Source organism: Taudactylus pleione, unplaced genomic scaffold (assembly GCF_031769625.1).
Source record: "Taudactylus pleione unplaced genomic scaffold, aTauple2 ptg000040l, whole genome shotgun sequence".
NCBI classification, from domain to species: Eukaryota; Metazoa; Chordata; class Amphibia; order Anura; family Myobatrachidae; genus Taudactylus; species Taudactylus pleione.
The window spans coordinates 7,190,589-7,217,470 of NW_028284442.1; the positions used below are offsets into that span (position 1 = coordinate 7,190,589).

General features: G+C 40.2%; 1 protein-coding gene across 1 annotated transcript in view; it reads left to right on the forward strand.

The window, feature by feature from the left end:
- The window catches only part of PTPRQ (protein tyrosine phosphatase receptor type Q), a 388,123-nt gene that overhangs the window by 210,449 nt on the left and 150,792 nt on the right, over positions 1-26,882 (forward strand). The window contains exons 26-34 of the mRNA XM_088455386.1: positions 415-587; positions 8,936-9,113; positions 12,144-12,305; positions 12,384-12,563; positions 16,217-16,324; positions 19,338-19,619; positions 20,727-21,008; positions 24,338-24,622; positions 25,685-25,867. Coding sequence (XP_088311512.1) covers positions 415-587; positions 8,936-9,113; positions 12,144-12,305; positions 12,384-12,563; positions 16,217-16,324; positions 19,338-19,619; positions 20,727-21,008; positions 24,338-24,622; positions 25,685-25,867 — 1,833 coding nt within the window. The remainder of the gene's footprint in view (positions 1-414; positions 588-8,935; positions 9,114-12,143; positions 12,306-12,383; positions 12,564-16,216; positions 16,325-19,337; positions 19,620-20,726; positions 21,009-24,337; positions 24,623-25,684; positions 25,868-26,882) is intronic.

The following is a 26,882-nucleotide window of genomic DNA, read 5'->3' on the forward strand; positions in this document are numbered from 1 at the left end:
AACTGACATTGTTTAAGTCATTGTCAGTTTTATAACATTCTGGAGTTGTTATTATTACAATGCTGGGCAGTCAAAAATAGGATCTGATTGAAGGGCCTAATTCAATTAGCTGCTACTTTGTAGCAAATTGCTTAACATGGCTAAAAAAGTCAAGGCTGTGACTTTTTCATATTCAATTTAGAAATACGCATTGATGTAAAGTGGCCTTCAATGGGCGTTAAAGGGACCCTTCGTTTGCAGCCACTGAGTAGGTGGCAACTAGGAAAATATCATAATTTTAAGGTAATTGCTATGCAATTTTAATTGATACATTACGTTGACTAAATTAGAAGCTTTGACAAATTCATTATTGTTTTTGTTAATTTTATATTTATTTTGTTTTTGATACTTTTACTATTCTTTCTCCATTTCCAGTTCCCAGCGCTGTGTCTGATTTAAATGCAAAAGAAGTGGAAGCCAATTTTATAACTGTTAGCTGGAGACGGCCTCTGCAGGCAAATGGCATAATTACACAATACAGGGTTAGGGCATTTGTTAAAGAAACAGGAATGACCATCGAGAATACAATTCTCACAGGAAAACAAACGGTACTGTGCTGTTTTTTCTTTACATTTTGAATGTGTGTTTATCTTTGTGCATTGAACAATTAGTAATCACTTATAGGTTTGTGAGTGTTTTCACACTTTGCCTGCTCTACAAGTTCTGAGTAGGATTCATCTTCTTTCACTTACACCTACTCAGTATAGCTCAACGCCTACAAGTGTTTCCTGTTATTGTCTGCAATTAAAGGAGTGCTGATAAGATTGTTGAGGACAGCAACAGTGACAGAGAAACCTAAAAAAAAGCCAAGGGTAATTTTTTTGTCATTATTAGATGCATCTGATATAGGGCCTGATTCAGAGCCGTTCGCTATTTGCGGTCGTTCGTTCAAAAACAAGGGGTGGCTATTCAAATGATCCGTTCGCAAATTGCAGTCTGTTCACACCTCTAAGTCTGAACGAGCGAGCAAAACATACGCTCGTTTATTTGTTAAAAACGCCCCCTGGCCGCTCGCACCATACGTCATGTCCGCTATTTATTAGATTAATCGAGTACATCGACCAGCGTATGAACTGCTCGCTATTCTTGTGGTTGGTTTTTGCTACCACAATCTTGCGAGCAGTTCTGGCTATAAAATAACCCAGTGACGTGGTCAATGACGCTGCTGTATTAATTATGCACACCCATAAAACGCCCGTTTTGACCTTTAAGCACGCCTGCGTTCTGATCTCCACTCCCCGTTTTCAAGCACCTTCCCCTGTTACCACCCACATACGCCTCATTCTGTCACTCAAAATAGCAGGCATTCGCTATATTGCGAGCACATGAATTTCGGCCGCACTGACTGGTTCGCGCATGCGTATAACGATCCGTACGCATGCGCAGATGTGCGAACATCGCTCGGAACGAGCGTACTGCCGCTAGCGAGTGGCTCTGAATGAGGGCCATAGTGTGTTATCTTTGCACATAATTTGATGCCTTCAATAACCTAAATTAAGACTACATGCATTTGTCTCTATGGGCCTGATTCAGAGTTGTTTTCTATTACCACTGCAGCTGCGATCCTGTACACACTTGTTGCAGGTGCTGGGATATTATTATTTTTATTATCATTTATTTATATGGTGCCACAAGTGTTCCGCAGCGCCTTACAAAGTACATGAACAAATAAGTAACCAGTGACTTACAATACAAAGTAGTACATGGACATGTATTATAAACATTGCTATATTAGCGACCTTTACGCCCACATAAGCAGCCGAGTGTTGGTTGCCCTAGTGGGGAGTAAGAGATAAATTAAATTACAGTAGGGAGAAACACAAGAGGGTAGAGGGCCCTGCTCAAAACAACATACATTCTTTAAGGGAGGGGCAGATGAACAGGAGTGACACAGATGGGGTAGGCGGAAGATGTAGCAGCAAGTTAGGATGAGAGCTGGAAGGCTTTAATGAAGTAGTGGGTCTTAAGAGCTCGTTTGAAAGATTGTAGAGAGGTGGAGAGTCTGATGGGGGTGGGAGGGAGTTCCAAAGGTGGGGAGCAGCGCGGGCAAAATATGTATTAAAACGCCCATCGGCGTCTTTACAAAACCAAGAATCAGAGTACAAAGACGCAGAATCGGTTGTAGATTATTCAATGTTAGCAGTCCTGAGTAACTCTATGGTCACGCAGAATGACACAAGAACTGAGATGCCGGAGCCATGTGTACTGTGTACGGGATCGCAGGCGCAGGGCGTGGCATGTCCTCAAACCGGTTGTGACAGGCCTGAGTTTTTAGCCGACACTCCCTGCTACCTTCCCCATACGCTGTCAATCACACTGCAAAAAAATACTTGCTGCAAGCAACTACGGTAATGTACTTTGACGCATGTGCAGATGGACGATAATAGCTCAACTGCGAAAACATCGGCATAGTGTACAACTGTGGATCAGGCCCTATGTCACTAGCATTGGTTCTCTTAAGAAAGTATTGTAAAGTCACAACAGGATATTTAAAGTTCATTGTGTCAAATGGTTTAATAGATCCTTAGTCGAGTCCATTGCTAGCATGAGGTTGGAGTCCCACGCTAGCGTCAGTTTCCTCACAGCAGCAACCCAATCAGACTGGATGATAGAAATGTCATGAGTCCTTATGAATACTAATGCATATATGCTACTGGTTCTACCTCTATGTAAAGTGATTATACCTGAAGGCAAATAACCTACACCCAAATACTCTTTAAGATTTATATCCTCACATTTCTAGTAAATAACCTGCAAGTCATTGTTTTTTCTTTCTTTGATATTTTATGTTGGAAATAACACATGTAAAATATGGTATATATATATATATATATATATATATATATATATATATATATATATATATATATATATATATATATATATATATATAGCAAATCTAGTGGCTTATGTTCAAGATACTCAGCTGTGGAGAGAACACATATCCATAGGGGAACATACTGTACCTGTAATAAGACAAATGTTGCCTAAGTTTCCTGTTTGTTTGCAGATGGTCATATCAGAGTGCCAAACTAATGTGTCGAGTCTTCAGGTGCAGAGAATAGGGAAAATAAGGGGCTAATTGTTATATTCCTACGCATAGCTTCATATAGGTTTAATATACCCCACATTTACCCCTTATTACTGTAAATATAATGCTGTGGAGCACTACCTCTCCCTCTGAATAATTCCCTACAACGTAATGTACCGTGGCAGCCAGATTGTAGAACTATCCAAATATTTATTAAATTGAAAACAGCCCTTAATGTAGTCTTAAGATAAGACATAAAGTATATTGGCAAGTTGTAATAAAGATGCATGGGAAGATGCATGGGAAGCAGTAAATGCTGTGTGTCACCTTTTGGAAAGCATTCAGAAAAATGTAGCCCACTGCTAAATGTATAGCTGGAAATATACTACTTTATATATTCTTCAGCAAATAAATTGGCAAATCATATTATTATGAATTGGAAATATGAATGAAATAATTTGGATCTATGGATTTCATTTCATATAAATGTGTTTACACCACAAGTTTTCTGAGTTCGTTTGACAGGAATCTCATATTTGTACACTGAGCTGTTGTATAATCAGGCTCCATCTTTTAACTCTGTGGCTTCCTGGTGGCCTGATTCCACTGGTGGCCTGATTCCACTGGTGGCCTGATTCCACTTCTCAAATTTTGACACTGCCCTTATCATGTAGCCCTTTCCTCATGAGTGGCCAGGTTCCATCTTCCCACAAGATCAGCATACTGTACATCTCCTGATGTTCTCTGTAAAAATTGTAATGAATTGGGTGTTTTTTATTTGGTGTGTGACCTTGCTACTAAACTGCGCTGTCACTTTCTCTCCCTCTTGCCCAGCCTATAATCTAGCTTGTATAGTCATTTACAACCTTTTCCATCTTTAGAAAGACAGATATTCTTGCTCTGGAACATCTTTTGGTAGCATAGAAATTAACCTAAGTGACTGATTTGTAAGTCCCCACCCGCACATGCAGGGGGGGGGGGTTCTGAGTACTCAGAACCCCCCCTCCCTGATGATCTCCGACCTCTGCTTTATAATGCGGGCTCCCTGCACTGCAAACACTGGCCTCTGAAGCAATCGGAGGCTAAAAAAGCCTCTGATCGCTTCAGAGGCCAGAGTTCCCAGTGATGCACTGCGCGGGTGAGGTCATGACGTCACCCGCGATGTGAGGAGCCTGCTGGATCTAGACAGATCCAGTCAGGCAGAGGCAGCGGTGCAGCGGGAACCAGCCAGAGTGGGAGCAGCGTGGTGAGGTAAGTACTGGGCACATGCGGTGGGCACTGCATAATGGGCACTACTTTAGGGGGCCCTGCATATGGGGGCTGCATAATGGGCACTACTTTAGGGGGCCCTGTATATGGTGACTGCATAATGGGCACTACTTTAGGGGCCCTGCATATGGGGACTGTATAATGGGCACTACTTTAGGGGCCCTGCATATGGGACATTAATTTAGGGGTCCCTGCATATGGGGGCTGCATAATGGGCACTACTTTAGGGGGCCCTGTATATGGGGACTGCATAATGGGCACTACTTTAGGGGGCCCTGCATATGGGGACTGTATAATGGGCACTACTTTAGGGGGCCCTGCATATGGTGACTGTATAATGGGCACTACTTTAGGGGCCCTGCATATGGGGACTGTATAATGGGCACTACTTTAGGGGCCCTGCATATGGGACACTACTTTAGGGGTCCGTGCATATGGGGACTGCATAATAGCACTACTTTAGGGGGCCCTGCATATGGGACACTACTTTAGGTGTCCCTGCATATGGTATGGGGACTGCATAAGGGGCACTACTTTAGGGGGACCTGCATATGGGTCAAAACTACAGGGGGCTCTGCATAAGGGGCACTACTTTAGGGGACCTGCATATGGATCAAAACTACAGGGGGCATGGCATAAGGAGAGCTGCATATGGGGCAAAACTACTGGGGGCACTGCATATAAGGTACAATACAGATACACATAACTAAAAATGGGGGTGTATCTCACATATACTTATATATATGTATGCATAAATGGATGTATATACTGTATGTGTGTATACTGTATATATATATATATATATATATATATATATATATATATATATATTTGGAACCCCCCCCCTCCTAAAAATCCTGCGTTTGCCACTGGTCCCTATGTATCTTTACTACCAATTCTGCATCAGCCCCAATATGTGCAAAATCCACCACAGATGAAGAACAACATGTGGCTGAGTGACAGGATTATTGACCAATTAGGTGGCAATTTCTGCACTTCTATACCATATGCAGACTGAAGATGACCAACCATAAGCATGAGCCAATAGTGGAGTTGTGTTGATGGATTGAACAAAAAAAATCTATTGTGCCTTCTACTAATATTCGTGCAACATGTGGTAATATAAAAGTAATAAACTAGTATGGCAAGAGTTATTCCGAAGTGTTACATGTTGTTTGAGTTTAACTGTCATGTGCCGCTCTGGTTAGATTGTGTAATACCATTGATCAATTTGCAGGATTACAGTGACCGTGTATATATGTTATGGATTTGTAATCTGTATCATGAACATTTGTGCATTCCCTTCCCTAAGATCTCATGCTGCTTGGCTGTCTACTGTATATTAGTTATATATTATATAAATTAGTGACATAAATGTGACGGCATCAGTGCAATCTGACAGTGTTCTTAGCATTTCAGATTAGCAGGGAATTAGAGAAAACTTAATTTTTTTTTTTTTTTACAGAAGGTATAGCAAAAAATGTGTGATTTTGCTGCAGGCTGCTACTAGCCTGTCATACCATATTAGCGTAGTCTCTTTACTTGCTTATTCATTTTATATTACCTAGAATTAAGTAGCTTGGCAAATGGCAATTTTTTTTTACCAATGAAAAGATGGCAGACAGTTTTGTCAACCCTAATTAGTCAGTGTTTGTGACTCGGCCAGCTACTGTATGTTTGCTCCTGTCCCAGTGATTGATGGACTGTATGACGCCACTTGCAGCTGCATGATTTGCAACTAAACTTAGGGCCTGATTCAGAGCCGGACGCTATTTGCGCTCGCTCGTTCAGAAAAAGGGGCCGGATATTTAAATTGAGCACTCGCTCTTTGCGGTCTGTTGGCGCCTCTATGTCTGAGCGAGCGAGCGAACGAAACATGCGCTCGCTATTTTGTAAAGACGCCCCCTGGCCGCTCGCATCCTATGTCATCTCCGCTATTTATTAGATTAATCGAGTACATCGAAAGGCGTCTGAACTGCTCGCAGTGCTTGTGGTTGGATTTTCCTACCGCAATCATGCGAACAGTTCAGGCTAAGAGACAACCAAGTGACGTGGTCGATGACGCTGCTTTGTTAATTATGCACACCCTTAAAATGCTCGTTTTGACCGTTTGGCACGCCTGCGTTCGGATCACCACTCCCCGTTTTCAAGCACCTTCCCCTATTACCACCCACAAACGCCTCATCCTGTCACTCAAATTAGCAGGCACTCGCTGTTTTGCGAGCGCTCGATTTCCGGCCGCAATGACTGGTTGGTGCATGCGCATTACGACCCATACACATGCGCAGTTGTGCGAACATCGCTCGGAGCGAACGAGCGGCCGCTTACGAGCGGCTCTGAATCAGGCCCTCAGTACCCAGGGTATTAAGTACAAATATACTTAGCATCTACCCTTAGTATTCCACTAAAGCATTATCTACAGATCCTCTATTAAATATTTTTGAGTATGCAGTTATTAATTTCAGATACTAAAAGATATGTCACTTCATTGTATAATTCATCTTAGTAAAGTGGCAGCACTTCTACACATTGACCCAAAGTTAATTTACTGTACTTTGTCATGTAAAATAAATAATATATAGACTGACAATATGTTTTCTTTTTCTTATCTTTATATTTGACAGCAGTAACAACACACAGGTCACATAGAATAGAAGTTTCTATGCATGAAAACTGCATAGAATACATAATAGCAGAATACAGATGAGAAGTAACAGGATGAGTGTATAAAAAGTAGACATTATATTTCTAAACACTTTATTTAGTAACCTGGGGAGTAGCGATGAGCAGGGGCAGAGCTGTCACTGTAAAGCAACAGGCTGTGAATCCTGAGGCCCACCTGTTGCTGAATGGGTCCTACAGTGCAGTGCATTGTGGGAGATCAGACAGGAAGTGTCTGATCTGATCTGAGGAGCAATGCTGCAGAACGGCACTGACGATCACAACTAAAGGTAAGTAAGGGAGGGACATGGAGGAGGCAAATGGACAGACATGGAGGGGGCAAATGGAGAGACATGGAATGGGCAAAAGGTGAGGGAAAAGGGAGAGACATGTAAGCGGCAAAAGGAGAGACATGGAAGGGGCAAATGGAGAGACATGGAGAGGGCAAAGGGAGAAAGATGTAGGGGGCAATAGGAGAGAGATGGAAGGGCAATGGGAGAGAGACAAAGGGGGCAATATAAGAGAGACGGAGGGGGTAATGGGTAAGAATAGCACAGTTTTTATTACGTTATATTGACACAACTACATACAAACCGGGACTGCTCAGTAATTATTTTGACTTTGTGGTGCCTTGAAAAAATTATGGACACCCTAAGGGTGCCTCGAACTGAGAGAGTTTGGAAACCACTGGTCTAGAGTTCAGTGCACTCACCAAGGTTGATTTCAGTGCAAGTCTTTCTCTCTTGTAATCTGTGTTGCAGTTAATTGATGATCAGTTAATGACAACTCTGACTGGATTATGAGGTTTAGGTTATGTAACTACCTCACATATTGGGGCTTTTTAGTTTTATAAAGTGATGAGTGTTGATGTAGCTACTGGACCAAATCCACATCTGTGTGCAAGAGTAGTGCTTGCTCAAATAATATATGACAATTGGGGGGAGTAGGGAGGGCATTTGTGACCAGGTTTCAATGGTGTCAGAACATATGTGACAAGGGAGGACTAAGGAGAGCATATGTGACCAGGAGAGAGTGGGATAGCATATGTTATAAAAGGAGAATTATGTTAGAATATGATAAAAAAAGAGTGGGGAGGGTACATGTAACATATGCTCTGCCAACTTCCCCTTGTTATATATATACCTACACTATTTCCCCTTGTTAGGGGTGCCCATCTCTTATTCCACTACCTCACAGATTACTACCTGCTGTGATGGCCAATGAAGAGCACCATCACAGACCAGCTACAGTACATCATGGAGCATCACCATGAGCTGTGTAGAGCAGAACAGCACTCTGACCCTTCCTAAACTGGATACACTGCAGCAGGGTAAGAGCTGATAGCATGGGAGAATTGGGAGAATGGCATGGTGGGAGATACCAGCTGTCCCTGTACTCCTAACTGTGCAAGACAGTTCCCCAAACTGCTCTCTTATGCCTGTTCTTCCAGCTTTGACTAAATAATGCTACCGCTGGAGCTGAGTTTTTTTGGTGCATGTCCAGATCCTGCATTGTTGGGCCTGTGTTTGGGAAATAAGTACTATTCACAACCTACAACACACCGTATTGTATTATTAGTTTTTCAATATATGAAGAGTCCCCAACAACCCTAAATTAAATTTGAAGGCCTCACATATAATAGAAAGAGAGCCAAAACTAAATTTATAACCCACACATGCTGCTACATTATATGAAAAGCCCTTAAATTACATAAATAATACCAAACTTGTATACATGGCGTCTATCAGCCCCCGCACTACATAAAATACCCCAACTATCTCCTACATACTCATGACACATGAATCTTGGTGATGTACCTTTCTTTTGTGCTAAGTAGTGTCAAAGCACACTGTTATTTTTTGGTGTAAAATTTAGTTGATACATTTGGAAGATCAGTCCCTTTTTAAGTCACTAATCCTGGTTCTGTTTTTCCAGTACAACACAAACATGGATTATCGGAGTTCAACTATTGGAAATGAAAACGCCAAATCACTATTGTTTGGACCTCTAAAAGAATCAATGACTGGAGTGTATGAGGGGTCAGCTGATATTTTCTCCACGGTTCAAACTTCATCATCTGTGGCATTTTACAATAATCCAAATAGTGACACAGGTAATATGGGCTAACGAGTTTAGATAACAGAGAAAGAAATATTCTCTTTAATTGTAAACTTCATCAATACATTTTATTGCTGTTTGTTGGTGTTGCGTAAAAATGTTTTACAGCATATGGCAATGCCACACAAGAAGGTTCTACCGTCTTGTCACACTTTTGACCTCCCATATTAGAAAGAGTAGCACCCTATAGCTCCCAGGCAAGCTGCCTAGACAATCAGTTATTACAGTTGCCAGAGCAGGTGTGACTATAAGGGATTAGTGTGTAACCTACTGTAACATACAGGACTCTGCAACAGGGGAACATTTGACTAATGGTTCTTTAAGTGTCACTATTAGAGTCAAATAGGTCAAACTGTTACAAGAGCAGCGTGTGTGGTGGCAAACAGGTGTAGGTGACCTTTTTGACATGAAGATACCATTATGACAGAGGCACACCCATTGGAGTCAATGAAAACTTTCTGCTTTCATGAAAGTGATACACTTTATGAGTAGCCAAGCACTGTTAGCTTGACAGATATATGCTTAGAAAAATATTACAATAGTACTGAGTTAATGAAAAATACACTTTATGTATCTCTAGATGTATCTATAAAAAATCCAATTATAGAATATTCTAAACTCTTTTAACATTTTCATGTTGCCTTTAACTTTACAATGAGATGGCAAATTGCATAAGAAGAACTTGAACTATTATAAGAAAAATAGTTGTTAGTTGCATATAATCATTCAACAAAACCCAGAGCCCATTTATCATCATCTGTTTCAATAATATAATCTGTACTTGTATGCTCTGTATAATACTTATAATGGCTTTTCATTAGAAATTAATATGTACCATACAGTTTGCCTAAAGATCGTATTATTACAAGGCACCATTTACTAATTTAAATGGAGATATTGATAAATATAATTCGACATATAGGCTGATAAAGATTACTACTCATGTCCGGAAATAATGATTTTGTTCCTTTATCTTCCTATGGAATATAAGTAAATGCATCTTATGTTACCATTCAGTAAGTCAGCTAAGTGGATGTAAATATCTCTGCTGTCAGTATATTGAGGTTTCTCAGTTAACTACACATTCTGGTAGAATCAACGTATTTCTATAATCATGTTGAACACATTTTTGTCCATATCTTGAATATCTTGTCTTATTTTAGTGCTGATGTCATTGGGTAAGTAGACATTTATGGGCTCCATAGCAAAGCTTTTAGGGGCACTTTTGTACTGCCCAGTTGTGAAAAGCTCATGTAAACATAGTGGTGGTCCCCATACTTCACTACAGTCTTCTGGAATGTCTAAGACAGTGGTTCTCAAACTCGGTTCTCAGGACTCCACACAGCTCACGTTTTGCAGGTCACCCAGCAGGTGCACAGGTGTAATCATTACTCAATGACACATTTTAAAAGGTCCACAGGTGGAGCTAATTATTTCACTTGATTCAGTGTGGAGACATGGAAAACATGCATTGTTTGGGGTCCTGAGGACCGAGTTTGAGACCTGTGGTCTAGTAGACTCCCAAATTTCATAGAGCTGTCCCAGACTGCTGAGAGTGTAGACCGGCCTCTTGGATCCATCCTGCTACTTCCCCAGTGGAGTGTGCTGTCCAGGGGCTTGATGATGTGATTTGTAATGAATTGCATAATTGTTACTCCGCTGGTCAATGACAACATTTTGTCAGCATGCTGAACCCCCTGCACCAGTGATTGTTACTGTTTAGGCTGATGGTGAACATGCACTTTCAGACTCCTATATATTTTCTGAGCCCACCATAATAATGAGATGGCTTGTTACCACACCCATATGCCTGAAAATATCATTATTTCTAACAGTTTGTTACATTGTTTTCATGAATCACTTATTGCTTTTGGTTTCTCTCTAGCAAATAAAAAAAAACTTTGGTAGGGGAGGGAGCCTTCTAAGTAGACAAATGCTGAAGGTTTGATAGACTGCAGTGCCTAGAAAGTAGAGAAATGTGTTTGAGCTATTAGTAGTTTTGTGTGTATGTGTGAGGCAGAACCATACGGCTTTATTTACTCACCTGCTGTCAGTGAGCCCAAACACTGGCACATGCATGAGAGTCTGTGTTGTACTGCATCCATCCACATTGAAATGAACTTTGCTTGTGATTGCTTTTTCTGCTGACAATAACATCCAAGCATGCCTACTTGTCGCTGTCAGTTCATACATTTCAGGCTTCTTAATTCTTTTGATCATAAGAGGGAAAAAAATACAAACATGGAATTAATTGCTAATTGCTGACATAACTAGATAGGGTTGTACAGTATAAGTACAATTCTGTATGTAAAATGTGAGTTTCACCACTATTTGTTGCTGAGAACATTCACTGGAGTTCAGAGTTAATATTTTAAATGTTCACAATCTACTGTAACTGTAGCTACCAGTCTTGTTCTGCTGAGTGTAGTGTCCTGATGAAGAAATAGTGGTCGCTGTGACCTGGAGAGTGTGGTCTTTTGCTATAAAAATTATTGGTCTTTTTGGCTATCATTAAAAAATCCTATATGCTCCTGTTTTGAATGAGTACATTTGTTTAATTTTTTTGTTTTTTAAATCATATTCTTAATGTAAAGTATATTATTGTAAAAGTCGTACAAACAGTTTCAGTGTTTATACAAACATTTCTGGTTTACATGGTCTGAATAACTACATGATGGTTTATTAGATAGCATATCATAAGAATGCCACATCCAGAATTCTGATTTTTACTTTTTTCCTTTTCAATCATTCAGGAAACGGTGAGTTAGAAGAAAACAATGACTTTATTATATACATATATTACATTATGCACACACAATGACTCATTACCATTCTGCTTTATTGTGGAGGCATGTGGTAATGTAATAAACCAATATGCAAATGCAGATTATATCATCTCTAGGTATATGGTTATTTGGAGAATTAACATTATAGCCTGTGTATACCGGTGTCTAATGAATCTTTGTTTACTGCAATAAACATAATAAGCTATATACTTGAACAACTTTTTCTGCACTCTCTTTAGCTGCTGAAAATGTGCAGTATGGAATCGACATTGAGGCTGAACAGCTGTCTTACACTGTGGAGAAGCTTGCACCTTTTACTAACTATACAATCAGTGTGTCTGCTTTTACTACGGTTGGGGAAGGACCACCAACAGATATTGTCATAAGGACTAATGAGCAAGGTAATATTTGGTCACTGAGGGCTAGTAAAACCTTTAACTGCCAAGTATGGTTTAACATTTTCATATCTTTATCTTTAGTTCCCAGCTCAGTGAATAACATAAGTTATGAGAACATCAGTTCGACATCTGTCTTGGTCATTTGGGACCCACCTCTGGAGCCCAACGGGATGATAACTCACTATACAGTCTATGCAATGGATTTCTACACAAGAGAAGCTTTTCAGAGGATAACAAGCAACACAAGTATCCTCATAACAGGTGCCACCTCATGTATAATTATTGTGCTATTGTGTGTTTTATTGACATAATTATATCAGATACAAATAAAATGAATACCACGCAACTGAAGAGATAAGCAAATCAGTGCTTCCTGGGAAGGAGGGACCAGGGGTGTGCAGGGACCGTATATTATTTATATGTAGTGTAAAGAAATGAGTGTACGCAGAGATCCATCTGATTTAGACGGATCTCTTACACCAAGTGTAGTCTAGGGCAAATGTGCTCTGCTCTGATAATGACCATGGCTGCTTTCACAACTGGATGCATAGGAGTGGTGTGGCTAGCTCTCACTACAGCTTAGATTTGCATTTATTTCTGAGCATATAATGCAACTGACTTGCCACAATGAATCAGCACCTAGGTGAGTGACAGCTCTAGGGAGCCATCTGCTACTTCTCAAAGGGCGGGATGCAGCAAAGCCAGAAATGCGGTCAAACCCATGAAAATGCAGTTTTCAAGGGTTTTGACCGCATTTCTAATATGCACCAAGCTTGGATGCGGTGAGTAACACCATCTTCAGATGGCGTTACCCTATAGAAGCCTATGGGCTTCTAATCGCAAAGAGATTTGACAGGGATCCAATCGGATCTCTCCAATCACCTCCCGCGGTGCGTGCGTTCTTCTACGCATGCGCAGAAGGATCCAGAGGGACCCGGAAGTCCCTCACCCACAAAGGACATCTCTTACCGAGACAGCTGTGCTTTGTGTTTTTTTCTTCATACATAACGATGTATGAAGAGTGCATGTGAAGAGTGGTGGGATGCATCACATGAAAATTGCGGTGCGTCATGCATCCCGCCCAAAATGAGATGATGATTTTCATTCGCTTAGACTGTTAAAGAAAGGGCAGTCAGAAAGTGATACTGTAGCACAGACTAACACATTACAACCAAACAACGGCAGGATTAAAGGAATCCATTTCTGTGTCATATGTAAAACGGAAGATGGTAATCTACTTCACATGCTTTGGAGCTGCGCTGCTGCAGTGATTTGCGAGATACAGGAACAATGTCCATTTCGTAGGAGCCCATCCTTTTATTTATTACCCTACCATTTGCACCTTGGATTATTAGGATGAGATTAAAACTGCATGATATTTAACTGGCTCTTTATGAGGGATATTTCTAGTGATAACATGCTCATCATTAAACTGGATCTCTCCGTCCATCATCAATTACTTGCAGGGTCGTCAAAACTGCATTGTAGGCCCTGGGCAAAGCAATGTACTGGGGCAGGAGCCCACCGATTCACGTGAATAAAATGTAAGCAGTCAAAAAAATAAACCTTTAGATTTATTGGTACTTTCAATGTTTAAACTTAAAAAAACATGACACAAAGCGAGGATTACGGTCTCCACCTCCCTCTTATCTTCTCCAGCTCGCAGTTCCTGATATACACTGCAACTGTGATTAAAGTATGGGGAGCCCCCTGAGATAGAGCTTAATCTGGCTCTGTGTCTGCAGGCTGGGAGGTAGGTAGAGAATGCTGCCTGGCCACTCTGATTGTGTATAATTCACAATCGGAGCGGCCAGGGAGCATCTTTCTCTGCCTGCCTCTCTGCTGGCTGATCTATGCATGGAGCGAGTGGCTGCACACTCCATGTAGATGCCCCTGTCCCAGCCCGTCCCTGCTCGAAGGCCTCTAGAACCGTCTGGAACTGGACAATTGCCCAGTGTACCTTTTATGTTAAGATGGCCCTGATTGAAGGTGAAGGAAGTTGGTAATCATATGTACCAATATGAAGAAGGATTTAGGTGTATAAAGGGTGCTCCAATAAAATTCAGGTAATCTGGAATAAACTGGCAAGAATACATTTATTAGTCCACAGGTTCTCAAACTCGGTCCTCAGGACCCCAAACAGTGAACGTTTTCCAAGTGTCCTCACAGAATCACAAGTGAGATAATTAGCTCCTCCTGTGGATCTTTAAAAATGTGTCAGAGTGTAACACCTGTGTACTTACTGGGTGACCTGGAAAAACGTGACCTGTGTGGGGTCCCGAGGACCGAGTTTGAGAACCACTGTATTAATCCATCCCTTAAGCTGGCCACACACTAGACCAACTTACATCCAACCAGCCAACTTGTTGATTGGTTGGAATGAAAATCTGGTAACATATGGGAGTAACTGATAATCAGCAATTTGCTCCTAAATGCCACAAAACAGATGAAAATGGTCGTCAGACAAGTTTGTTAAATGTTTGATCTAAACAATTTGTTCAAACAACAATTTTTGTCCATTTTCTGGTGTTTGGGAGCAAATTGCTGATTCTCATTTGCTTTCATTCCTTATCAGATTTTCATTCCAACCAATGAACTAGTTGGCTGGTTGGATGTAAGTTGGTCTAGTGTGTGGCCAGCTTTACTCTAGTTCTTGATAAGACATTTGATTTCCATATCTTTTTAGTGATTTTGCCTTTGGTACATTTTATATTTAGTTAAGCAAATAGCATGATTTTATGATTGTAATAGATCTGTGGTTCTGGAACAGCCTGGTATAGTATATAGTGTAACCTCAGATATTATATTATTGGACTAAGAAAAAGGAATAACATTCAACACTTCAATATGGCTTACATACAGAAAATGTAGAATGCACCAGAAAAAAATGCTTTGCACATAAATCTTATGTAAAATATTTTATATTCTATAAAGTACCTGAAACCCTTTGAACATATTTTTGTGAGTTACTGGTAGGGTTTTCATATAAAACAGATTATATTTTTAAATCTATTACTTAGGAGGGAAAGAAATTGAAGAGTTCTCCTTTATTATATATATAAAACCTGTTGACAGCAGTAGGAGTGAGGAAGAGAAGCTTTTTTGATCTGTTTAATCCACATATGGAATAATGTACTGCACTTTTATCACACGCTGACAAATGTCTGCACAGAGGAAAAGCTGACTTCAAGCTTGTGTAGCTTAGCTATGAAAGCGAGAAAGATGCAGACACTAGTAATGGTCAGTATACTGGATATCAGGAGCAGGAAACCTGTGGCTTTCCAGCTATTACTGCAATTTCCACTGGGAGTTAGCATGGTGTGAGTTGGAGTACAGCAGATGAAAAGTCACAGTTTGCCGATATACTGTAGATGAGAACCAGAGAAAAAATGCTGAATCATACATTATTGTCTTTTATATTATGTAATACATGTTCCTAAAACACATGCTTCTTAGTGCATGGGAAATCAACATTTTCCCCCAATTCGTAAAACCACTCTGGCCTAATGCACAGGGTCCTGTTTGACAACTCCTGCTAGCAGTGGAGATGGTTGCTACTCTAGGTCTGAAAGCAAGATAATCATAAGCTATGAAACTAATATGACAACCTCAAAGTCACCCAGTCAGCTACTGTACGCTTACAACTTGCCGAAATACAGTACAACCATTACAGGAACTACTAATTGGGGGTACTAAGTTTATTGATATAATCTTTCGTTCACTTGGAGTTTTGTTTTAAGTATTTTATATGTAGTAAATAACAGTAGCTATCTCCCAGTAACTATACCACAACGGCAGAATGCTATCTATAATAAGAAATAGGACACACAACAAATAGCACACATACTCTTCACATTGTACATTTGTGGTTCTCATTTAAGACTACTTAATGGCAGAGGCTTTATCTTTTTTAGGCTTAAAAAAGTATGCGGTTTACAAGATGCGTGTTGCAGCCTCAAACACCGCAGGCGAGAGTTCCCTGTCTGAGGAAAATGACATTTTTGTACGAACCCTTGAAGATGGTAAGGTAATATTAAAGCTGATATAAAAGCTAACAGCCTGATTTGGTCATATTAAGAGAAAGCTGAAAGAGCATAGGTGCCCAATCATACATGTAATTTAAACCAATGACATAAATTATGTACACATTTGGTTGCCACTTGATAAATTTAGACAGTTAGACCCGTATTCAATTTGAGCTGAGCCGCGTTACTTTTTCACCTGCATCGTGTGTTTTGCAGACGGAAAAGTATCGCGCGCACGTGCCCGCATATCGCCGTATTCAATTTGAAAGTACACGAAAACGGGGCCCGGCAAAACTTAAACAAGTGGAAAGTACTGTCAGATTTGGGGAAATCAGCCTGACACCCCTCAAAAGATGCTCTGACATGGGGGTTCCCTATGGTACCCCCCGATTTGGCTTGCTGAAGGTATTTGGTATTTTTAAACGGGCTCAATAGCTGCTAAATAGCGTTTTTCTATACGTGATGCAGAATAGTATTTAGGAGGTTTTTTTGCTGAAAATAACTTATCCCAGCAAATTTGGGGTACTTGAAAATGGGGGCCAGCATATTTTAAAGTTGCTAAAGTTAAGTTTAAAAAATCGTGAAAAATCCACCTGCCGCAAGCCCCTGCAATGAAAAAAACACCTGTGGCATACTTGGGGACCCGCCCAGAGTCAAGTTCGGTAGTTTTTAACTTTGTCCCCCAACATTTGTTTTTTTTCACCCCCAAATTCAAAGTGATTTTATGAGATGTCCTTAAGTGTTTTTCTTTACATTTTTTATGCAGTTTACCTTTGGGGGACTGTCTGAAGGCTGCACGGGAGTTCCCGCAACGTTACACCCCAAACCCCACTTTTTTCCGCCTGCTATTCATAGGCAAATCTTTTTCGCCTATCACATTGCATTGGCGGAAAGTCTTTCAAATTGAAAACGGAGTTTAATCAAAACAGGCAAAAATGATGTCATTGGCGAAAAGTTTTTGGCAAAAACACGTGAAAACGGCTTTTCGCTCCAGATTGAATACGGGCCTAAGTGTTGAGCTTTCTTTAAAACCTTAAAAACTGTTTATTACACATTTTAATGTGGGCAGCACATACAGATGTGTCCTTTGCTGCAGTCGTGCTAAAAAGCCCCTCTCGGCGCTCCAGGTCCAGGCGACTAGGACGCACCAGCAGACCGTGCTGATTAATTTTATATGTGACACTTGTATATCTCTGTGCGAATGAGCCTCTGAATCTGTATACAAAGTGCTACAATGTAGCAGCCACAGCTTTTTTCATTCCAAGTTCCATTGCGTTTCATATACAGACTTAGGTGCACACAGATATACAAGTGTCACATATCAAATTAACTTTGATGCTTTTTTGTCAAAAAAAGACACCCGATGTTAGCAGAGTAGCACCGGACCAGGCGGCTCAGCTCACTCATGCCAGACAAGTCGCGCAGCGTGGCTAGATGTAAGAGGACACATCTCTATGCAAGAAAAACAATGCTTTACTTATTTCCCTTGCCCCTGGTTCCTGCACACCGGGCTATTATTCTTCACTATGGTGAGGTATTCATGATGGACAGATACTATGCTGCTATGGAGGTGTACCCAGAATTTGAGGTAAGTTAGCAGTCTAAATGCTGGGACATGCAGCCAGTGAGTTTTTGTCAGGTCACTATGCAGACAAGCCTGCATGGTAGCCATAGTATATGTCAGCCATGACTGGTTATCTGGGGTGAATACTGCAGGTGGTGGTATGCTGCATTACATTATTTTTTTCTGAGTATACAATGAAAAAAAACCAAGATATAATTTGTGTCAATAAATGGCTCTGAACATGGGTGATAAAACCGTCAGCAGCAAAACGGTTAAAAAAATATTAACATTATATATAATTTTACTTAAATACATGTATAAATTTGCTTACGTATTTCCTGCCCTGGGCGGTCAGTTGTGTAATTTATTTATTTATTTAAATATATGGGAAGTAGTATTTGCGGCCACTTTACATTTTTCAAAATAAGTGCAGATCTCCATCTGTAATCAGAGTTGACGGCACTACCCCCATCTATGCGCTAGTAAAAGAAGCCATCATCATCATCAGCAACAGCATACATTTGTACCTGCCCTATCCTTAGTGCAGGAAATCCGTCTGAAGTCAGACAGACCTATGCAAAAGCTCACCCCTGAATAGACCGTGATTCCGACACCACATCCATAAAATATTTTATCATATGTGCACATGCCCAATTGCCACCTATTTAAGGCCATGAAGTACGACTCTGAACTGCCTGTATTGGAGCTAATTTGCATATGCAAGCCCTGACACATGCACAGTCTGCTAAATGTCACTAGATCGGTACATAGATGGAATTGCGTGCAACTCTACATCAGGCTCTCTGTGTGTACACAGGATTATCCACTTAAAATACACCAGTGGATAGTACATAATGAAATATTTCCATTGCAGCCCTCTGTGGTACATGAAAACACATATGTCTCTCCCCACTGCTTTCAATTCCATTGTGGGATGCTGTATGGCACCAAGTGCAGCAAAATGTAGTGTGAACTAGAGTCTGATGTTACTTCCCCTGTACTAGGTTTAGATTATTCCCCAAGGTACTTATAGAAAGAAGCAGGAAGTGAATCTGCAGACAGCAGCTGCAATAAGTGCAGAAAGGCACTATTAATACAGTTCACCCTGGGGGCAGAAGTGTATACGAGTTCTGCTTTTGTACTGACTACAGGCAACACATAGGAAAGTTTTAGAAATTTCCAGTTTTATTACAAATCTAAACAATTTACTTATCAACCTCCATTCCAGTTTGGGTCCATTTAGCTAACATTTTAAATTGGGCTGCTACTGTACAAAGAGCTTCCAATCTGCTCCTAGGCTGCAACCTAGCATAGAAATAATGATGGGATTTTTACATCATCATGTCGGTGCCCAGAAATGGCACAATTTGTGTATATAAGTAATTATTTGTTCCTCAGACACTTTTATGTTTATGTGTATAATTTGTCTTTTTTTTCTCTTCTAAGTACCAGGATCTCCGCCTCAGAATCTACTTTCAACTGGTGTTAATGCAACTGCCATTAACTTGGAATGGTCATCTCCTGCAGAACCCAATGGCATTATTACACACTATGAAATAATCTACACTAACTCAGCCATGGCACTTGCTCAAAACATATCTTCAACAAGCATCACATTGACTGATTTAAATCCATTCACCCTTTATAGAATTTCTGCTCGTGCTTACACCCGTTTTGGACATGGGAACCAATCAACACCTATACTCTCAGTGAAAACATCAGAAACTGGTAGGCGTACATATTTTTGAAAAATTGCACTGTACTGTAGAGATGTAAAAATACAACTTTCTAGATTTGTATTGCTGTTTAATCCCTTTGTACAGTCATTACATATTTGTGTCTATAGGTGTATCATTTTAAAAACATTGCATATCAGCTGGTGCCAACATCTACCCAGTTTAGCAGTGTGGTTAAATTATGGAGTAGTCAACAGTAACAAATTAATTTAAAGTAAAGTCCCATAGCTGTATTCAAATGAAGAATTTGTTTTGTTGACAAACATTTCGTTAAAACCCTTCAAATTATGTTCCTAAATTTGTGGTGGTAGTTACGGCAAGCACTACCAGGTGAACTTAGATGTTTGCCTAGGGTGTCATTAGTTAGATGCCAGGGCTCCACGCTACACCTCCACAGGGCCGCTGAGGAGATATACCGAGGAAGAGGGGGGGGGAACTGCTCGTACTGATCTCACTAATCCAGTGTTTTAAATTGATCATCAGTGCCCCAACAAGAAGCCTAGGTCGCTGGCATCATGGAAACATAGCCAGCAGCTTCTTAAATGTGGCTACTGTTCCTCCTTGTCAATGTTACACTGAAAGTTTGGCAATGAGCTATAATGTCAAGTGTCACACACCTAGTTTGAGGAGCAGAAGATGCTGCCCCAACCTCCCACCTGCTAAGGTAAGAAGCAGCAGGGACCACCTCTGGGTATTTGCATATTTGAATATGTAAATTGGGATTTAGGTTTGGATTGCTCAGCAAAATCTTTTGTAAAATAATTTGACATCTGACCCACATCCTAAAATATGGGTTTAGTGCCCCCATGCTACAAATGATTAAGTTCTAGGACAAATGTATTGGATGATGTTTAAGTAGCTGTAATTGTACTCGATGAAGAGTACAAGTCCACTATAACATTATCAGACGATAAGTGAATGCATTGCTACCGATTCCTGTAAGAAAGACAATGAATTAGCACACTGAAGATCAATCGTTGAGTAACAAAAAAATATTGGCACCGAATATATGCTAATACATGGAAATTTTATGTTAATATGAAAAAGAATGAATAACGGCTTACTTGTACTCATAAAATGGTTTTAATTTCATTTTCAGCTCCAAGTAGCCCTCCCTATGATTTACTCTACAGAAATATATCATCCACTAGAGTGTTGGTCACATGGCAGCCACCAGTTCATGCAAACGGGATTATACTCTTCTATAAAATCAGATTTTGGAATTCCTCCCATTCTCTGACAGCAAACAGCAGCGAGGCATTAATTTTTTTGTCTGATCTTAAGAAATTTTCCAAGTATGAAGCGGTTGTATCTGGTCATACAGTAAGTGGAGATGGAAATCAGACAAGTGAGGTCCTATATATCACCACTATGGAAGATGGTAAGCTCACACCACTTTCTTATGAGATTATCTAAATATATTGTATTAATATGTATGGCTTATGTACATTGTCATATAAAGGAAGTGTGGCTATAGGAAATTATCTACATTTATTTAATAATATAAGCTACCATATTGATTTCTCTCCTAGAGTAAATCATTGGTGCTTATCAGTAAAATTATTCATGTATAGATAGACAACAACAAAACTAGATACTGTACACAACAACAAAACTTGCCCATGAGGTTTAAGAAGGGAGTACATGTAAGGTGTATTGTAGTAAATCTGCAGGTTTAAAGAAACAGTTGAAACTTCTCAGAATTAAATTACAAACCTGTACGTAAAGAAATTATAAGTATGACTATGTAGCGCAAGTGACAATAATTTATTGAAATAGCAAATAAAAAACAATACATTATATCAAATATATCCAATACTGATAAGTAAAAAGAAAAACACTTAGAACTGATAAACTTCCTAACAGCTGATGTCAGTCTACATTTTTACACCAGGTGAGTAGAAGAAAAAACACATTTACAATAAAAACACAGAGACATGAGCAGGGAAAAGGCCAGCTTTATTTAATCATATCACTTTCAGACATATGACCCGAGAATTTCCCTGCTCAGACGTGGATTATTCGCCTCAGCAAAAATCTAGGTTTTTGCTCGAGACCCCCTTTCACACTACACCTAAGACCCGGGAAATTCCCAGTTCGACCCCTTTCAGACATAAGCAGAGTTTTTCAGTGTTTACACAGTTTTTAATTTTTTTTCACTTTAATGGCACACAATAATGAGGTTATGCTATAAATATAATAACAGGTAAGATATTTGTCGCTCCACAAACATTTTTATTTAATTAAAATAAAAATTCAAAGTCCCCACTGGCACTGGCAATCTTCTCACCACTGGCCCCCTGGCACATGTCAGTGTTCTCCTGCACACACTATCGCCACTGGCACTGTTCTCCTCTGCATGTGGCCTCATACGCTCTCTGGCTGCCGCTGATGTCATCAGCATGCATCAGCCAGCCCTGGCTGGCCAATGAGAAGCTTCTAGGTGCAGCCTGGGAGTAAATTCCCGGGTTGCACATTCAGGCTTGACATGGGTTGTCTACACGTGACTTACATCCCAGGAAAAACCCTGGTCAATTACAGCCCTGGTGACCTGGGAACCTGTTCCCAGGTTGGAGCCTTTCAGACATACGCCAAGCCCCGGAAAAAACCCAGGATTCCCGGTATGTCTGAAAGGGGTATTATTTATTGAGGAAGGAAAAGGTATGATGGTGAAGAAAGAATGTTCCTACACACAATATTGCCATCTTGCCAAATAATCCAATAAAAAGTATAGATGGGGCTCAACTGCCAGCCCATCGCCAATAACAATTTAAGGCTTAGTTTGCCAACAACTCAAGGTATCCAAGCTCTCCTACCAATAACAAACAAAGACCTCTTCCCTCATGTGCTTCTCTTTACATTTTCTTCTACTTTTTACTCCCCATAAGGGCACCTAACACGTGACTGCCAACTCCCGGCTGCTTATTGTGAGTGCTTTAATCGCTATTGCAGCAATGTATATAAATCGTTTCCTTGTCCTGCACTGTAATGTACTGTAAGTTACTTGTTTCTTGTTCACCTATTAGTTCTATGTACTATGTAAGGAGCTGCGGAACACTTGTGGCGCCATATAAATAAAGGCTAATAATAATAATAAAGAGGATCACTGCAACTGTGGTGTCACTGTCCCTAGCAGGGTAGAATCAGCCCATGAATTAAAGGGCAGAGTACCTCAAGACCTACCCAAGGCAGCCACTGTTATTGCTCTTTACCACAATACAATAAAGCTAACAATCACAACAAGGGGGTGTGGGGGGACTTCCAAAGAGGAAAGAGACCTCCCAAACAGGATATCACTTTTTATAAACCAGCGACTTAGGGCCTGATTCAGCAAGGATCGCAACTGCGATTGCAATAGTGATTACGCATGCAATTTCACTGCAATCATATGCTAATCCACTGCGATCGCTATGCCATCATATCACAACATAACGACGTCCACCTTACCTAACACACATCTGTAATACTTAACAAGACTGTGAAACCATTGGTAACATCGAGTACTATCACAGCCTCACGCACACTTGCGCAAGGTCAGACCTTACTCAGAAATTGCTAATCTTCCGGTACGCAGTGAAAGCTCAGGCTGTGTATGTCATCGCAGTGGCTAATTTATGCACGCCCCTGCAATGGCGTTCAAACTCACAGACATGCCTGCGTTTCCCCAACCACCCCCCCGATACCACCCCCAAATGGTACTTCCTGTCAATCACTCTGCGATGGATCTGCGTAGCCATTGCGATTGCAGTCCTTCTCTCAGTGGAGTGTTCGAGCACGCACATTGCGATGTATACGCATGCGCAGTACGCAACAATCGGCTGATTGGATGCGTAATCGCAGTTGCGATTTTTGCTGAATCAGGCCCTTAAACCATAAAAAGAGGACACCTCTATACATTTTTAATCCTGGCTCCTAAGTGTATTCTAGCACATCCTAGTCGTTTAAATTCCAACAGTCATATGAAATGACCTTAAGTTTATATACATAAATCCAAATAATATACATTTTTTTACACATAATAAATTATTGTCACTTGCAGTACAATGGAGATACTTTTAATTTCTTTAAGTAAAGGTTTGTAATTTATTTTTATATCACTCATGCACTTCAAAAAAATGTGTTACCATCTAGTCTCCTGAATACAAGTTTAATACCTGCATCAAGCACATTAAATTAAGTCTTGGAAGTATCTTATTACCCTAAAATACTGCTGTCAAAGTAAGATATTTATATGAAAATCGTGGGAAACAATTTGCAAGCAAACTGGAGAGGGGCTTTTAATTTAGTTTTTTTTTCTCTTTGTCCTATTGGTTTAATTTAAGTCAATATTTCAAGCTGAGGTAGAGACCTTTGATTTGCTTCTGGTTGTGTGACGTGATCTACATTACATAAATATGTGGATAGAGGATTCACTTTTTATTTTTTTTACCTAAACCTTTTTTTATTTTTTTAACAAGGCTAGTGGATTGTTAAGCTTTCCATTTATTTGAAAACCGGAGTCTTTTTTGTCTTCATCAGTTATTTACATATAACGGAGGTTGCATTACTGGTTACTTCCTGAGTGTTTTACTGTTTTATAGTAAGATCATATTATCATAATGATATAAATGATACTAGCTCAAAAGCTGAGCTTCCATCTGTTTAAAAGATTCATTTTTACTATATGAATGTTAATTACTTAGTTTGTCTATTTGTTTTCTCTTTCTGCAGTTCCTGATGATCCACCTCATAACCTATCCTACAGATCTCTAAACTCTACTTCAATACAGCTGTTTTACTCTCCACCTTCTTCTCCCAATGGCATTATTAAGATTTACTTCATTACATGTCTTGATGCTGCAGGCAGTGTTCAGTATTTTAATAGCAGTGACCTTTCTGCTATCCTTAGTGGCCTCAAAAAGTATAGTGAATATGTTATCACTGTTAGCGCAAGTACATCTGTGGGACCTGGACCAAGAAAAAGTAGTTCCCTCCTTGTAAGAACTGATGAAGATGGTAATTTGTACATCTCATTATAATCACCATACAAAGCATGCCTCATGATTGCTATGATTAACATAATGGTGTTCTGTAATATATATGCTACATTAACACATTAATTACTTGTTTTATCGATGTGACCCAGATCGTAACCTGCACCTAACGGGTGGCCAATAAGCGGCCCTCCAGCTTCTGTGGACTACACATCCCAGCATGCCCCACCACACTTTTGCTATCAGGTCATGCTAAAACTGTGGCAGTCCAGACTGCAGTACCCACCGGAATGAAATGAGCCCAAAAGGGTTCATGATATGTAGCTATAATTCCATACTGTACATTGTATGGTATACTTGGGATGTTACAGCATGATGGCTAAGCAGACAGGATACCCTTTGAGGTATTACTTCCAGATCTGCCATTACATACATCATACGTGTACTGTTACTTGAAAATGCCAGTTTCATATATTATGCATGATAAATCTTCTACAGGTTTCCAAGATAGTTTAATTTACTTGCAAATGAAAGTAAAGTAACAGCCATAATGGAGGATAACCAAGTCGATTATAAAATTTAGCATAGCACAAGACTTTGCTCTATTGATTTACCTGCCTCTCCTCACTCCTTTTTACTGACTGTCTACTAAAATTGCTTCTGAATCCTAAAAACATAGGTTCACATCTGCTCTGCATGGCATGAGGAAGAATGCTAATTATATACAGATAGACTGCAAATATAGTTAATACTATACTATTACTTATGCATGTACTGCCTGTGTGCTTAATACATAATGTAAAGTATAGTTCATCGTCAACATAACAGATTATCTAACATTTTCTATTGAGCATAATCTGAATACAGTACCAAGCGCTAAATAAACTGACTCACTCATATCTGTCTTCATTCCACATTTATGTAGCCATTGTTTTCTTTTTTCTTGGTGGGCTGGGTATTAGTTTATCTGGTTAACAAAAGGATGTTTTAATGTTATAATGTTTAACATCTAATATATAAGCAGTGGTAAAATATATTGTGTATGTGAATGAACTACATTTTTCTGTTGCTTCTTTTCTTGCAGTACCAGATAGTGCCCCTGAAGACATAACGTACAGAAATGTATCATCAACCGAAATACATGTGACTTATTCCCCACCAAATGTACCCAATGGAAAGATAGTATTCTATACTGTATACATAACATGGCTGAATGGTACAGTAGAGAGAGCCATAGATACACCACATCTGTCACTCAGCATTGATGGTAATTCTTTGCTTATGAGACATTAAATGTTTGTTTAATGAAATATGTTGCTTTAAATCTAAATAGAGATTTTGGGATGTTTTCTTTATTAGTACATTTCAGAGAATCCTATGGAATAGTACAAGCTGTGCAAATAAATGTTGTATTTGTATAAACTATGGGGCTGATTCTGTTGGACGCATCTTGGAATTTTCTCCTGACTGTGCATGTCATAAACTGAAAATGGGGTCTACACATGCATCACACAATGCATCCGCAGTGGCAAGTCGCTCCATCCTGGAACCTAAAATAGGTGTTTCCTTCTGGGAAGTGACTTTTTCGGATTCATAGAACAGCTCCATCTAATGGGGGTGTCAGGGAAGTGTTATGGGTGTATAGCTATATGTGTTTGTTTCTTTCAGGCATGTGGACGCAGCTGGGATGCCTGTTTCTGAAGGAGCTTTTTCACCCAGTAGTGGCATCACTGGGGTTGGTATTAGTGGCATCAGTAGAGCGGTGTGGGCTACAACAGGTGACACCATCTGAGGTATTTTGGTGTCCCCCCTTGGATGGTGTCGCAGAGCATCATGAACACTCTGCTGGGTAAGGCTGGGGGTTGCCCAGCAGCTCTCGGAGCCCTGAACAAGCCCCTAGTGTGACAAGAATGGGGTCAAAACATAATGTCATGCCCCCAAAATGGAACACTACAGCGGGCGTGATCACGGCATGCGCAAGGATTACTGAACTGCTGCACTGGGTGTTACCACCCATAGTGACGCCACTGCTTTGTGATACCCAGTACACTATACTGTCACCACCCTTATGGTTCTCTGTGTGCGCCAAAGGTGCATGTGCCCATGAAAGGGGTGTGGTCTCGTGCCAACGAAGCCATGTACCCGATGCATGATGTTTTAGGGGAGTGACCGCATGTCACATTCCCCATTCTCGCAATGCTGGGCATTCCCTGCCTCTCTCCCGGAACAGTGGATGATGTGCTTATCCATCACTGCTGCTCGCGGCTTGGTGACACCATCTG